The 15,406-nt window shown below is 50.1% G+C and overlaps 5 protein-coding genes across 5 annotated transcripts; 2 read left to right on the top strand and 3 right to left on the bottom strand.

Annotated features, from left to right (window-relative positions):
• Positions 1-1,186: 1,186 nt before the first annotated feature.
• Positions 1,187-2,424, bottom strand: N7537_001335 (fungal specific transcription factor domain-containing protein; the record flags this gene model as incomplete). The annotated part of the gene is made up of 3 exons (XM_056892393.1): positions 1,187-1,919; positions 1,981-2,111; positions 2,170-2,424. 3 exons carry the CDS (start codon positions 2,422-2,424, stop codon positions 1,187-1,189), a joined length of 1,119 nt encoding a protein of 372 aa, XP_056757388.1.
• A 1,068-nt stretch (positions 2,425-3,492) lies between these two features.
• Positions 3,493-5,518, bottom strand: N7537_001334 (T6SS phospholipase effector Tle1-like catalytic domain-containing protein; the record flags this gene model as incomplete). The annotated part of the gene is made up of 2 exons (XM_056892392.1): positions 3,493-5,349; positions 5,399-5,518. The coding sequence occupies 2 exons, from the start codon at positions 5,516-5,518 to the stop codon at positions 3,493-3,495; spliced, it is 1,977 nt and encodes a 658-aa protein (XP_056757387.1).
• Positions 5,519-8,113: 2,595 nt separating this feature from the next.
• Positions 8,114-11,578, top strand: N7537_001333 (peroxidase/cytochrome P450 family protein; the record flags this gene model as incomplete). Its single annotated transcript, XM_056892391.1, has 3 exons — positions 8,114-8,625; positions 8,685-8,926; positions 8,982-11,578. 3 exons carry the CDS (start codon positions 8,114-8,116, stop codon positions 11,576-11,578), a joined length of 3,351 nt encoding a protein of 1,116 aa, XP_056757386.1.
• Positions 11,579-12,018: 440 nt separating this feature from the next.
• N7537_001332 (dynactin subunit 5) lies at positions 12,019-12,732 on the top strand (the record flags this gene model as incomplete). The annotated part of the gene is made up of 2 exons (XM_056892390.1): positions 12,019-12,060; positions 12,154-12,732. 2 exons carry the CDS (start codon positions 12,019-12,021, stop codon positions 12,730-12,732), a joined length of 621 nt encoding a protein of 206 aa, XP_056757385.1.
• Positions 12,733-12,920: 188 nt separating this feature from the next.
• Positions 12,921-15,319, bottom strand: ccg9 (putative trehalose synthase (Ccg-9); the record flags this gene model as incomplete). Its single annotated transcript, XM_056892389.1, has 6 exons — positions 12,921-13,636; positions 13,703-13,812; positions 13,873-14,337; positions 14,405-14,680; positions 14,736-15,151; positions 15,215-15,319. The coding sequence occupies 6 exons, from the start codon at positions 15,317-15,319 to the stop codon at positions 12,921-12,923; spliced, it is 2,088 nt and encodes a 695-aa protein (XP_056757384.1).
• Between the last annotated feature and the right edge of the window lie 87 nt (positions 15,320-15,406).

Genomic DNA, 15,406 nt, shown 5'->3' with positions numbered 1-15,406 from the left:
AAGTGGAGAGATGGCGACTCTTAAAATTATATTACATTTAGAAGTAAGGTTCATCACACAAGTCACTTCTGAATGTCTAGTCAAAATATCACCTGCGAATGGCATGCTTCTCAATGGGGTTTTATTTGGCTTTATACGCCCGGTTGACTTTGCAAGGTCGACCAGAATAACAGTACGCGGATTTGTACTGCTATACTTACGCCCAAACTCAATCCTAGTAAGAAGTATCAATTCGCTAACTGGTCGACACCATATGCACTTGCACGATTTTAGACTGTTACTTGATTAGACATGGTATGTGAGTATGCCTTATCTCACTAGAGAAACTTTCTAAACGCATTCATGCAGTGGACGATGTCGTTCTCTAACATGTTTACACATCTTGTAGACTAATATATACTTAGGAAGAATGGTATCCATGGATCATCCTGCCTAACCATTTTAGGAACCTATTCCCAATCAGGCAATGGCTCTTTTTGGATTAGCGTGCATGCAAGTACCCTGACTCTGACTCCACGCATAGTCTCACATCAATCAACCTTAGAAGCTCAATTTTCTGAGTACGTCACTTCGAAAATGTATTGTTCCTAGAGAATTGGGTTAGGTAAGATGTTTGCCTTCTCAAAGCCGAATTGTATTTATTTATCTCAGAAAACTGAACCTTGTGCAATTCAGTGTTGTTATGTTCATCGCTACTGCCTATATGGTCGTGGCTTGGTACCTCTGGCAACGGCACGTATTCACGGGCCCAAGGTTGGGCACGCAGTTCATGCAGAAATACCGTTCGCGAGTTGCGAGTCTTACAAATAAATATTCTCCTTGTAGCCTGGTTGATCAACATAGCAATGAGACAGTCGACAAAGATGGGAAAGTGGATTGATCGTCTACATCGGGCTGCTGTTGGTACAAGCTGACCATGAATGCTAGATGGAACTGAGACATTTAGTCAAGTTCCCTATCGCTTCAGCTCATTTGCCGGCGATGGTTGATGAGAAAGTTATCGGAATACTGAGATATCTCCATGAGGGGCTCCAGTTCCCTTTCGAGCCTCTTCCATGAATCAGTCCCTTGCAAGAAGCTGGCAGATAAACAATCTAACTATTCTATCAAGACCTTAGAATAGATGCACATTGGCTACATATACTAGAGTGACCGCTGCACAACATTTATTCATTTTTCGTTTAGATCATCCAAAGCAAAGCCGCATTTGCAACGGATAACAAGACGAAGTGTGTTTTCGATCCACGATGTGACCCCACCACACGTTCTCAAAGCCCTTCGCCTCCTGCTCTGCCCATACTTCTTCAAGCAACGGGATGGTGCTCCCAAACATCTGATACCGCGTCCGGTCATTCCACACCGAGCAAAACTGCACGATCTTCTGCCGTACCGATCGATCGCGCTGTTCGCAGCCCGCAAAGAAGAGCGGCAGCAACGCCTGCCGGGAGACCATGCTCTCGTCGCGACACGAAACCACATGGTCCACAATGACCCGGGCCCAACGGACAACGTGCATTGGAATCGGGCTTCCCGGCTTCCATCGGAACACGCGGTAGATATAGAGCAGCAGGCCGTGTCTCCAGGCCTCCGAGCAGTGCATACAGTCTTGGTCTTGTTGGATGTCCTCTTCGCTACCAAAGGCAAGTGTAGCAGGTGAAATGTGATGCCAGGACTCGAGCTCTTGCTCGATTTGGGCGATCGCTGTGGCGTCAAAGGCCACGTACCGCATGGATGAAGATTGGCGTTTTTCGGCACTCAGACGCACCACTTGCATGACCAGCGTGACCACACTGTGTGGGCACCCACAGAGGTCAAAGAAATTCCACTTCCGATCTTCGGGGTTCGATAGGGTGGCTTCAACGTATGCGTATGGGAACACGCGGTCTTCCCGAGACAAGAGACTGGTGATGGCATCCCACCTAGATAGTTTAGCTGGAAGGGCCGGGCCAATTTTGCGCAGCATGGGGTGGGGTTATATACCACAACAGCAATCCTATTTGAGCGTCTGCCCGAGCAGATGTAGTCCATGCTTCAATTCCCCCGTACGCTTCGATAAGGCCATAGGCTCCCTTGAGATGTGTGCTCCAGTATCCAAGGGTGGATTGAGCTTCCTAACTTTCATTATCAACGGATTAGGTCCGAGCAACAAACATAAAGGTGCAAACTAACGTCGAAGGAAAATAATATCATAATCGCATCAAGCATAGAGGAGCCATCTTCTATATTACCGGATGCATTAAGGCTCTCGCGGAAGAGTTTCAATGCTGTATAGCGATGGTCATCGGTTGATGCACTCTTAACATGATGACCTGCTAAAGCCATCACCGCATGGACCAGAAACATTGGCTCCGGTACGATGGTTCTGCGGTATCGAAACGGATTCATCTGTAGGTCAGACGTTAATGGGATCATGCAGAATTCCATATTGTCTATGACTTGTTAGTGGGCATTGATAGGAGCGACTGGGAGCAGAATAGGCGAACATCTCTCAAGGATAGGCCCAAAACGCCGATAAACACTGTTATATAGTACGCTCGGTGGTATAGATGTAGTAGTGTTAGGGAGGTCTGAAGCTGCCACGGGACTTGGCTCTATAGTAGTGACTTGACTCGACCATTCATAGAAGGCGTCTCCCTCGGTTAATTGTAGCTGTCCGTGATTTGTTGATGTAGATGAACACGAGGATTGGCCTTGGTCTTCGCTGTTATAGCGGCGCAGTTGTAATTCAGCTATCCTGGAATCGGTCTCAGAATCAGGAGAATCAGCAGCCCTGATCGGCGATGCATCACCCAAGACCCCAGATGGCGTCTCTACGGAGGGGCTGGCTTCCTCAGAAACGTTGACTTGAGAAGGAGTTTCATATTAGCCCACAACCGTAGATTGTTTCTATCAGTCTTTAGAAGACAGACAAAGGACGGGTCAATACCATCTGGTTCTGAGTCTTTTGTCTCTTAATTAGCAATAGGTTTAACAGGCGCTCGGGAGGGTGGATAAATGATGGCTGGTGGAAAGTGTATGGTCTTACAATCTCCCACAGGGTGCTCTGCAATGAACACAAATTGCTGAGGTCCATCTGGGTTTCCTAACCGACCCCTATTGGTCCTACTGGCAGCTGACCTTCTTACCGGCCTATTGGAGAGAGAATACCCTGGCTTCCAGGATAGTTGCATTTTAAGCGTTTCGTAGACACCGAGTATGGTATTACCTGATTGGTCGCAATGTTCACATCGGGCATTGATGGATAGACATTGGTGGATACTTTGTGAAAAGGGGGCATTCTATGAGGTTATGGCAGGGATCAGGTGAAGTCGCCTGTCGTGAGCGGTCAGTACCTGGGCCTGGAGATAGGCACCGGCCCCAGGGGCATGTTCAAGCTTAGTAAGAGTATGTAGCATTTCAACACAATTTCTCCAAATTACCTATTAGACAATATCAAAAAGGCCAATTCAATGGCGTATAAACAAAAGAAAGAAAAACAATCACATGGATATCTCAATGGTTAGGCTCTTTGCCCTCCTTGCACTTGGAGATGTTCTTGCGGACATAAGTCTCCCGCACCAAATCACCTTCATTCTTGAAGACCACCCACTCACCCATACCATACTCCTCTGGTGCAACACGTATACCACGACCACCACCACCAACAATCACATTACCAGGACGGTATTTGGGATCCGCCTGCATACGCCGGATAGCAGAAACGTGGATCTCAGCATTAAGCGGAACATCCCGCACCTCACCACGAGGCAACGGCCAACTAATCGGCTTCCACGACCCATCAGGCTGCAGATCCATACGACGGAAGGGAAGCCATTCCATAATGCGCCACGTGATAACCGACATGGTAGGAATACCCTGGTTGAACATCAGACAGTCATGCAGCAACCCCTTCGTACTGGAAGTATGCAGCGCGTGCCAGAAGTCGCGACTGGCAGCAGTGCGCTCTTTCTCATCAGGCATGGAGCGGAATGCATCGCCGTTTTCAGCATGGGGCTCAACGCATCGACTCGGCCGTCGTTCATTAATCTCTTGCCGGATGGGGCTGTAATCACCGTTGTACTCCTCCAGACACTGGAACTGCTTCATCTTGCGCTCATCGAGCTCAAGTCCAGCCTTTTGCGCTTCCTGCGTCATCCACACGAGCGGCGCATGGCTGAGCGCCCATGATTCGCCATCCGAGAGCCTCCATCCGCCGCCAATGTCTGCGTGGCAGCCTGGGAACCAGACCTCGTGGATGTCTTGGTCGTCTTCGTCATCGCTTGAATCGACTTCTATGACGGGGATTTGCACTGAGAGGGTGTTGGAGTGCATGCTGTGGCAAGACTCTTTGCTTCGCACTGAGCGGAGGTCGTCCATTGACGCTTTGGGCACTGCGAGGCGGCGTCGGGGAGAGGGTGCGCGGTATTTGTTGTGTTTCATTGACCCGCTTTCGCTACCGGCGCGGGAGGAGGGCTGCGAGGGTGTGTGTAGAATTTGGTGGTGCGAGGCACGGCGACCGGTGTGGTAATATGTCTCTCCAGTGCTGGGCCCATATCTGGGAGTATTGAATTTAGGCTCGGCTTTATCTCCATCCTGCTGTTCCTCCTCGGGGCTGTCATTAATCTGAATGGCAGGAACGTTGTCTGGGGCTTCCTCCTGGGGCTTTTCTTTGTGATCCTGGTGGAAGAGGTGCAGGTGATTCGTGGGTAAATGGTGGTGGCGACGGCGGTGTTTCTTCTCCTTTGGACGCGCCCCAGAGATCAGATCTTGGCGGAACTTCGCGCGACGTTCGTCAATACCCACGGCATGGCGAATCACCTTGGCTGAACTGCGTGCCGTGTAGGGGAACTTGGTGCGCTGCATCCAAGCGGACTCGAAGCGCGGCACACTGTTGACTGTGTCGAAGAGACCCATGAAACGGATACGCGAGATAGGGCGACTGAACGTTTCACGGAAGGCCTTCATGTAGGCGAAGAGTTTCTTCTTTTCTTCGCGCTCTTCATCCGAGTCGTCGGACCGCTGTTGCCACTTGGCGAATGTCTTCCAAGCAAAGCGGACCAGCTCCTCGTTTCCTGCTTCGAGGAGGCCGATATAGTCCAACATCTCTGCCAGAAATCGCGCGATGTATGAACCACGACTAAACCCGATGAAGAAGATCTCATCGCCAGGGGAATAGTATCGCATCAGGAACTTGTATCCACCCATGACATGCTCGTCAAAGGAAGACCCGACCGCCGAGTCCTTGGCCTTTTGATAGGCGGACTTGATACGTTGGATTCGGCCATGGCTAGTCAGCGACTTTGAGGTCACATATGTGCCAATGCCTGGCTGGTAGTAATGATACTGGTGACTCTTGCTGCGGTCAAGCATCTGCAACTTCTTAGCACGGGCTCAAACCTTGGTTTGCAGTCCCACTTACGCGAAAGATCTTGAGCACATTGCTATCCGACTCATCACCAGCGAATTTGTTTCCGGTACCATCAAAGCACAGCACAAACTGCTTCGGCATGCCCGACAGGCCTTGGTGTTCATAAGCCATGATGTCACCGAATGATAATACAGTCGGTCAGACAAAAAAAAAGGTCGAAACTTCAAGCACACCTGATAAGATCTGAAGGGGGCTATATACGAGAAGGGGGGGGGGGGGGGGGAGGCTCAAGGTTGGGATGACGCTTTAATGCAGCTCTGTACAGCTGGTATTACACGAATCAGCGCCCTACATCGGACCCAGCACCCAGCAGAGAAGGGGGGAGGTTGGCAGGGGATAACAATGTTCAACCCACTAGCTGATCGCTGCTGATTTGTGAGAAGGATACGTCAAACCGGGGCGGGTTGACGGGCGGGTCCCCCAGACTTGGCACATTCCCATCACAACATGGGCCTTATGTTTTACTTTTGGGATGTTTTTTTTTTTTGTTTTTTTTTGGTTAATGATCGGTGACATTTGTGCAGGTAAAGGTTGCACGAAAACCTACTTAGATCTAACGGAGGTGCATCCCATCCAATAGATACGCGTCGGTAATCATTGCTGAATATGCGAGATTGTTGCGAACCAGGCTGAACCTGACTCGAGCACTTTCTGCACGAGGGATGCGGGCTGTACGGGTCGGACCTGGATAGCGTGTGGATTTGTAATTTCTGTGAGGGCTGAACATAGACCAAAAGAGAGACGTGCAGATTTCATTATATTGCTACTCCATCCACAAGTACTCATTGGCCCTACGAGTTTTTGAAAGGAGACAATACTTGGTAGTGTTCGGGATATTATTGTCGATCTTTCCCCACATAGCCTCTGAGAGCTTGGAGTGACTAATGATTCAGGAGGTGCAAGGGGGTGAGAGGCGTTCCTAGTTCCTAGTTGTTCCACTGCATCGGTTCGGTCTTGAGCGATCGGGTTAAACTTTGGCGCTAGCCTGCTCTAGGTATCGATCGTTGATACGCATTGGTCATTCTTGGTCCTTCACGGCCCAGGGCCACAATCCACTGGTAAACCTATCTTTACCGTCACTTTCTTTAGTCAGACTTAAGAAAGTTTTCAAGTCACTGTGACTATAGAACACAATCACATATTATACAAGGAAAAATTCATCACATCTGGGATGGTAGTATAAAAATTCACGAGTCATCCCGCGTGGAATCGTGGAATGGTCCAAGCTGAAAAGGACAATACCCAAAGGAGAATAGTGAAACTTCTGGCCTTTTCTTCATATCCCGAAAAAATAAAGAAGGAAGCCAATTGTATTTACGGCTGAACAAGGGATCTTTGTGAATTGACAGCTGATCTATAGACAGGCGATATTATGCATAGATTATCCATCCATGGACAGAGCATGCGGGAGCGGCCCTCCCCAAGACAATGACCCGTGGTTCCATAACCGAACTATGCGGTTAAACTATCAAATAATCAGACCCGAGCAACACCCACTCTTGGGGGAAAAAAAAGGAATTAATAAAAGTTCCCATTTTTAGTATAGAAAATCGCGTTCTAAGAAAAAAGCCACGAGTATAGTGGAAGTAGCCGACAAAAAAATAAGACCCCGGAAGTGGATACCTCTGAGAGAGATGGATCAGATTCTGAATAATTCGGGACAATGACTGGCAGATTCTACTACCAATGACAGACGACACAATGTGGTTCGTGCAAACAGACGGCCCGTTCGCCACTTAAATCTCATAGTCAGTGAGTGAACAGGTGGGTCTATGACGATCAAAACCCAAAGGAAAATATTTTGTATGGACAGCTCTGGTTCTCTATATTAGGGACCTTCCTTGCATCAATCCATCAGAGTAGTATGGATGAGACAACCCTAATTGCTGCCAATGATAAAATACGATACTCCAGCCAGCCACAAAAGTACCATTGAAATTTTCTATTTCTCTTTCTTTCTTTTTTTTTTTTAAAAAAAAATACAGAATGTCAGTCTTCCCCCCCCCACTTGGTGTCGATTTAGTTCGATCTTGAGATCTTTTTGCAGTTAGGGGACCACCTCGTACAGGTAGTGTACACCGCTGATTATAGTCCGGTATTACGGCATTTCTCACAGTCATTGGTCTATTATCTGGCTCTTCCGAAGGTGATGTATATATAGATCTAGATCTGGGTTTGGTATTCAGCTCACCTCCGGGGTATGCTATGTCACACAACCTTGGTCGTACTTTATTAGATTGAATCATATGATTCCCAGGATAGTTGGGTATTCTGCATAGTTACAAAGTACATGCTAGAACCGATATCCCCCTTTCTCAGGTATCCAAAATCATAAATGACGATCAATTACCACATTAAGACACTTCATCATCGAGATGTCCACTATAGGGACTCCACTTGTGAATTGAGCTTGTACCATGCGGGGCTGGGAGATTGTTACAGAGACCAGGTTCAGGCCCGAGAAAAAGAGATCGGCCTAATGCTCTCCAAATCAAATGCTCTCACAGTCAATCAACTATTGGCGATAACAAATCCGCCACCTCTTGGACGCTCCACAGTCCTGCAGCTGATTTGTGTCGCCCGCACAGCTCGTTTTAAAGAGCACCAGCTTCTGATTTATTTCCCCTGATCTGGCCCGTTGCCACTTTCTGTTTCTTTTTTCAATTTACTTTCTCCTCCTGACTTTCTGTGTCATCATCTTTCACAATGCTCAGGAGATTCTCTACTCAGTTCAAGCGGTCCAAGGACTCCAAGGACTCCAATGGTGACATCGAGCCCAAGACCACAGACAAGACCACAGACAAGAGCAGCAAGCGCGCCTCTAAGGTGTCGCCAACTCGCAAGTCCACCTCTACTAAGGAAGAAAACCACGTCGTGAAGCGTGCCGAGGTCGTCGCTGTATTCGAGAAGTATGCGCAAGCAATTCATGCTTCGCAGGAGCCTCTGCCCAACCAGACCAGTGACGGTGCCTTCTTGAAGCACGAGAAGTCCTCCGGTCTCATCAACGACATTAAGTCCCTCGGATTCCGCGATGTCAGCACTGTCAAAGACCTGATTGCGAGCAAAGCCTCCGGCGAACTTATTGATGACAAAACCTACTTGATGGAGCGCATAATCCAGCTGGTCGCGGATCTGCCCGGTAACTCCAAGAGCCGCACCGAACTTACCAGTGTATTCCTGGATGAGCTATGGAATTCAATTCCTCACCCGCCTCTTTCGTGAGAAAACCCTAATTGAAGACTGGTGTTTTACAATTGCGCGCTAACACTGTGAATAGTTACATGGGAGACGACTATAAGTACCGCTCCGCTGATGGCTCAAACAACAACCCTACCCTCCCCAGGTTGGGAGCTGCTAATACCCCATACTGCCGCACAATTGCTCCCCTGACCATCCAACCCAGCGGATTGCCCGACGCCGGTCTGATTTTTGATACCCTCTTTGCTCGTCAGGAGTTTACCCCCCACCCCAACAAAGTCTCCAGTGTTTTCTTCGACTGGGCCTCTTTGATTATTCACGGTAAGTCAGCTCCGCGGGAGGTTACAATTCAGGCATTAATAAGCTGGTTCCGTAGATATCTTCCAGACCGACTACCGCCAACAGCACTTGAACAAGACCTCCGCATACCTTGACTTGTCCATCTTGTATGGTGATATCCAGGAGCAACAGGATCTGATTCGTTCCCGCCAGGACGGAAAGCTGAAGCCCGATTGCTTCTCCGAAGGTCGTCTGCAGGCTCTTCCTCCTGCCTGCGGTGTCCTGCTGGTTATGTTGAACCGTTTCCACAACCACGTCGTTGGCCAGCTGGCTGAGATCAACGAGAATGGTCGCTTCAGCAAACCCCACCCTGGTATGTCCGAGGAGGACACCAAGAAGGCCTGGGCCAAGCGTGATGAGGACCTGTTCCAGACCGGTCGTCTTATCACTTGCGGTCTGTATATCAACATCACTCTGTACGATTACCTGCGAACCATTGTCAACTTAAACCGCACCAACTCCACCTGGTGCTTGGATCCCCGTGCCCAGGCTGAGAAGACCGGTTCCACTCCCTCCGGTCTCGGCAACCAGTGCTCTGTCGAGTTCAACTTGGCCTACCGTTGGCACTCAGCCATCAGTCAGGGCGACGAGAAGTGGATTGAGCAGATCTACCATGACCTTATGGGCAAGCCTGCCGAGGAGGTCACCATGCCTGAGCTACTGATGGGTATGAAGAAGGTTGAGGGTTCGCTTGAGGCTGATCCCGCCAAGCGCACCTTCGCCCGCCTGCAGCGTGATGCGAATGGATACTTCGATGACGGAGAGCTTGTGAACATTCTGACCCATGCCACTGAGGACGTGGCCAGCTCTTTCGGTCCCCGAAACGTACCCAAGGCCATGCGCTCTATCGAGATCCTCGGTATTGAGGCTTCGCGTAGATGGAACGTTGGTTCTCTCAACGAGTTCCGTAAGCACTTCGGTCTGAAGGCTTACGAGACTTTCGAGGAAGTTAACTCTAATCCGGAGATCGCTAATACTCTCCGCCACCTCTACGAACATCCTGATTACATTGAGCTGTACCCCGGTATCGTCACCGAGGAGGCCAAGGAGCCCATGATCCCTGGTGTCGGTATCGCCCCGACCTACACCATCTCCCGTGCTGTGCTGTCGGATGCCGTCGCCCTTGTCCGCGGTGACCGTCACTACACGATTGACTACAACCCGCGTAACCTGACCAACTGGGGTTATAATGAGTGTCGCTACGACCTCAACATCAACCAGGGCTGTATCTTCTATAAGCTGGCCACACGCGCCTTCCCTAACCACTACAAGCCTGACTCCATCTACGCCCACTACCCTATGACCATCCCCAGCGAGAACCGCAACATCATGAAGAATCTGGGCCGTGAGCAGGATTACTCCTGGGACAAGCCCGCCTTCATTGAGCCTCGCGTCAACCTCGCCTCTCACCAGAATGCCAAGTTGCTCCTCGAGAACCAGAAGGACTTCCGTCCCAGCTGGGCCCGCTCCATGTCTGAGCTCTTCGGCAAGGGCGAGTTCGATACCAAGCAACGCGAGGCTATCGGCAAGGCTCTCAACACCGAGGAGTTCCCCAAGCTCGTCAAAACCTTCTACGAAGACATCACTGAGCGTCTGATCGCCGAGAAGAGTGGCCAGCTGGGCAAGATCAACCAAATCGATATCACTCGCGACGTCGGCAACCTGGCCCACGTCCACTTCGCCTCTACTATCTTCGGCGTTCCCTTGAAGACCGAACAGAACCCACAGGGTCTCTTCACCGAGCACGAGATGTTCATGATCCTTTCCACGATCTTCTCCGCGCTCTTCTTCGACGTCGACGCTCCTCGCTCCTACGCTCTGAACCGCGCCGCCTCCGCCGTCTCTACCCAGCTCGGCCAGGTCGTCGAAGCCACCGTCAAGGCCGACACCAACAGCGGTCTCTTCTCCGGCCTCATGGACAGCTTCCGCCCCCATGACAACGCCCTCCGCGAGTTCGGAACAGAGGCTATCCGCCGCATGAAGGAGGCCGGCTCCAACGCCTCCGATATCACTTGGTCCGCCATTGTCCCGACAATCGTCGGTCTGGTCCCCAGTCAGGCCCAAGTCTTCACCCAGATCATCGAGTTCTACACCGTGCCCGAAAACAAGGCCCACCTGGCTGAAATCAACAGCCTCGCCAAGACCAACTCCGCCGAATCGGACGAGAAGCTGTACCGCTACTGTCTGGAGGCTATTCGCCTGAACGGCACCTTCGGCGCCTTCCGCGAGGCCAAGGAATCAGTCACCGTCGAGGAAGACGGCAAGACCTACACCATTCAGCCCGGTCAGCAGGTCTTCGCCTCCTTCAACCAGGCTAACCACGACCCCAGCGTCTTCCCTGAGCCAAACCAGGTTAACCTTAACCGTCCTCTTGACTCATATATCAACCACGGTCAGGGTCCCACCACCGGATTCGGTGAGCAGATTACCAAGATTGCCCTCGTTGCTATGCTGCGTGTCGTCGGTCGTTTGCAGGGTCTCCGTCGTGCTGCCGGTGCCCAGGGCCAGCTTCAGAAGATTCCCCAGGAGGGCGGCTACCATGTTTACCTCCGCGGCGACGGAACTGCTTACTGTCCCTTCCCCATGTCGCTTAAGCTGCACTGGGATGGTCCGCTCGAGCAGAAGAAGGCTTAATCTTCCTAAGAGTTTTCGCTTGTTTGTTGGTTGAAGCTGCTTATATCAAACTGCCGACGTGATGTGTTATGTGGAGGTAATTAAATTTGGGTCGGGTATGATTCTAAGCCCTTTTTGTCTGTTTTGTTTTCGACGACCTGGTCGGTTGCCAGGATATCCAGAAATTGTTGAAGCTTTGTTTATAGCAGTGTAATGTATATTTCATGAATAATTCACTGATTTCATTTTTTTCCTCCTTGGGTGCAACTTCATAAAGTAGATAGAGATAATATCCAAAAAAACTCATAATCGGTCTATTAAAATCGTCATAGTTGTTTACCTCCACCGCCTTAGAACTATACTGCCACAGCTACTATCCTGGCGTCAAGCTATATTTGTTGCAACTCCGACTCCACAATTGCAGCATCACACGACAGGAAATCTTCTCACCATTCCTCAAGATGCCTCCACCAAAAGCAGCAAAGGGTGAATACATCGAGACCGTAAGCAACTTCCCCAACTTACCTCCTCAATTCAGACCAAATCCCCCATCCGACCCAAAACAAAAGAACCCAAACCTAACTCCAAAAAAACAGGACACAGGAAACAAAATCTCCCGCCGATCCCAAATCCACGGCACACAACATATCATCCTAGGCGGCAAAACAGTAATCCAAGCCGATGCCGTAATTCGCGGCGACCTATTCCGCACCGCAACACTCCCCCCTCCCAGCGACCCCAACAACCCAGCCGCACCAGCAGCCGCAAACCCCAGTACGCCCAGCGTGGCAATAACAGTCGGACGATACAGCTACATCTCCAAGAGCGCGATCCTGCGTCCTCCGAGCCGACTACACCGCGGCATCCACTCATTCTACCCGCTCAAGATCGGCGACCATGTCTTTGTCGGCGAGGGTGCTGTTGTTGAGGCTGCATCGCTGGGGAATCATGTCCATGTAGGCAAGGGCGCTGCTGTTGGTAGTATGGCTATCATTAAAGACTATGCTTATGTGCTTGATGGCGCCGTTGTTCCGCCTGGTATGGTGGTGCCGAGTTGGTGTATTGTGGGTGGAAGGCCCGCGAGGATTGTTGGAGAGGTCGGGGAGGGGTATGGTGTTGAGGGGGCTGAGGGGGGTATGGCTAGGGAGAGGTATCGGGTTGTTGGGAGGCCTTGAGAGGTTGGCCGGGCTTGTTGTCTTTGGTTTCGTTTCTGGTTTTGTGATACCCCCCAATGCTACTTTTAATGTTGTTTTTTGAGATATTGATTTGTATACCAATTGAGTATCTCCTGTAGCAGATGGTTCGGATTTGGTCTGTATTTACAGACTGCTAATGGTTGTAGGAGAATCAAAGACAAGTACAATTATCCCATATTCTCCACCTCGACTGCATGTTTGAGCCGCAGTTCATCGTCTTTGTTAGGGAGACCAAGCTTTTCAAATGCCATATCATCGATCCAACGTCCATTGGGCCGAACAGTTTCTCCACGCGACAACGTGGCAGAGAGATACATCCAGTTGAGAGCATTTCCCACAGTACTCACTTCATCACTTACATTATGAATGCCATACTCCGACATACGGAGGTACAGATCGTGATCTGTCCAGAGCTCAAATAAGCGCTGCGCCACAGCATCGGTATCTCCAACATCAACCAGGAACCCATTCTTCCCGTGCGTGACCTGCAACGGGATGCCACCAGCACGCGTGGCGATGACTGGTTTGCCTTTGTGGATTGCCTCGGAGACTTTTACCTCGAAGCCTTCGGATGTGGATAGTTGCAGTGCGACGGTTGCCTTGGAGAGAATGGCGTTCAGGACTTGGTCGCAGGCCCGCACGCGCATCGCGCAGATCAGATGGCGGATATGTGGGACTTTTGTATCCAGGTAGTCGATTATCTCGTCGTAGATGCGTCCTCCGTCAGGATCATCTACTGATCCATGTCCGCAAATTAGTAGTTTGGGAGGGACCATATTTGGCGCTTCGACTGCTAGTTTGTGGTGGAATTTCTCGTAAGAGACTAACACATCCAGGATACCCTTTGACGGGTCGAAGCGTGCGACCTGCACGATATATGAATCTGGTTTTGTGTTAGTTTTCACTGAGGAATCAGCTCATCATCGCTGGTGCCGGATCAGCTACAAACCTTCAGGCCATTGAATAGTTGGCATATCCGCATTGCGACAGGCTGCATTGAACATGCGGCCATAGTGCGCGATGTCCCAGTCCCGCATATTCTTGTTCAGTCCATCCAACCTATGTCCCAGTCAGTAAGATGAATGGTGAAAGCAAATTATCAGACTTCTCAGCCCTTACCAGTCAGTTACCGCAGGCATGTAGCCTACTATATCTTCGGGCACATTCTGCGGCACAAAGGCACTCACAGGATGACTGATATAACAATCGGCGTGTTTAATATTATCCCACAGGAATTCCCAGGCCTCCGCCTGTGGCGAGCCGGGTATCGCAACCAAGTCACTTCTGATTTGGATGTGGCTTCGAAAGATGATTGGTCGATTCGGAGCTAGTTTCCTTGCGATGGGAATGAGGCCTGGCATCTGGGGATCGTCGACGATCAAGACGTCTGCACCGCCCTCTGATGGTGGAAGTAAAGGCCCACCAGATCGGGTCCAGTATCTTCTGGCATTCTCCTCAATCCACTCCTGCAGGAGTGTCTTGTTCTCTAGTGTCAAGCGCTCGTCTGGATGCGCGACACCTTGGAGGATATTGTGATTTGTTTTGGTTACCCGGAAGACGCCCGGGCGTGGTTTTGGAACGTACCTGCAAGAATTGAGTTAGTTTTTATTCTTGCGATGACACAGATACATAGGTACAGGCATAGACACACCATTTGATGTCAGTGCCCAGATAATGTGAAAATCGCAAGAGAGCGTGCCGCATTAGAGCCACACCACCACCCTGAGGCGTGGAACTGAAAAATGCCACCTTGACATTGCGTTCTTTCAATTCAGCGGCGTAGCGTTGCACCGCGGTCCAAGTTCTATCCGAGACTGTTTTCTGGAAATCACTCAGGTCCGCAAGTCGCACATGGTAAGCTGTGTCCACTTCAACGAGCCCGAGGAAGCCCACTTGTAGAAGGGGTGTGTTTTCCGGTCCAAATAGTCTGTATGCACTCAGACTCAGTGACTCTTCTGTGGGATTGAATGGGACCAACTAACCTAACACCTTTTCGTGCCATGGATTCAGCCTGTTCATCGACGGTCTTTTCATTCCATCCATCAGCTCTCGGGTTTTGGGTCTTGCTAGCCTGTTCGACGCTGACTCTGTCTGTTAGGGTTGCGTTCGACATGACCAATGGAATGATGTCGAGCTCCGCCCAAAGGCGAGGACATAGTCGTGGGCAGTGCTTTGCAACATGTTCAGACATTGCTATTCCAACAATTTTCTCGAAATGTTCCATTGAATACGCCTTCAGTTCGGAAATGATGAAGTCAGTAGCCTCCTCTGTAGACGCTTGACCATTTGTGAATTTATTCTCGATGAAGTCTAGTAAATATGTCGTGTCACGGATTGCGATTGCTATGGTTGATGTATAGTGATCTTCAAAACTGCTGGATATACCGGCGTAGATAGTCTAGTAGTTGTGTTAGCATTGGTTAAGCAGTGGCTTTTACTGTTACTCCAAAGAGATTCATACATCTGACGGCGGCCCTAACCAAGCGTTTCGATCGTATTGTAGCGCCAGTCGACGCTGCTGCGTGACTGAGGCATGACGTTCGAACTTATGTCCTTCGCCGGGCATGACTCTTGAAAATTTCAGACAATTAAAATTATTCCAAGAAAGAAATCAAGAAAAGAGCTGTCCGCTATGTATGTTGACCACCTTCTG

Source organism: Penicillium hordei (assembly GCF_028827395.1).
Source record: "Penicillium hordei strain IBT 12815 chromosome Unknown utg000001l_segment0_segment0, whole genome shotgun sequence".
Classification (NCBI taxonomy): domain Eukaryota; kingdom Fungi; phylum Ascomycota; class Eurotiomycetes; order Eurotiales; family Aspergillaceae; genus Penicillium; species Penicillium hordei.
This window is presented reverse-complemented; position numbering and strand designations above follow the sequence as displayed.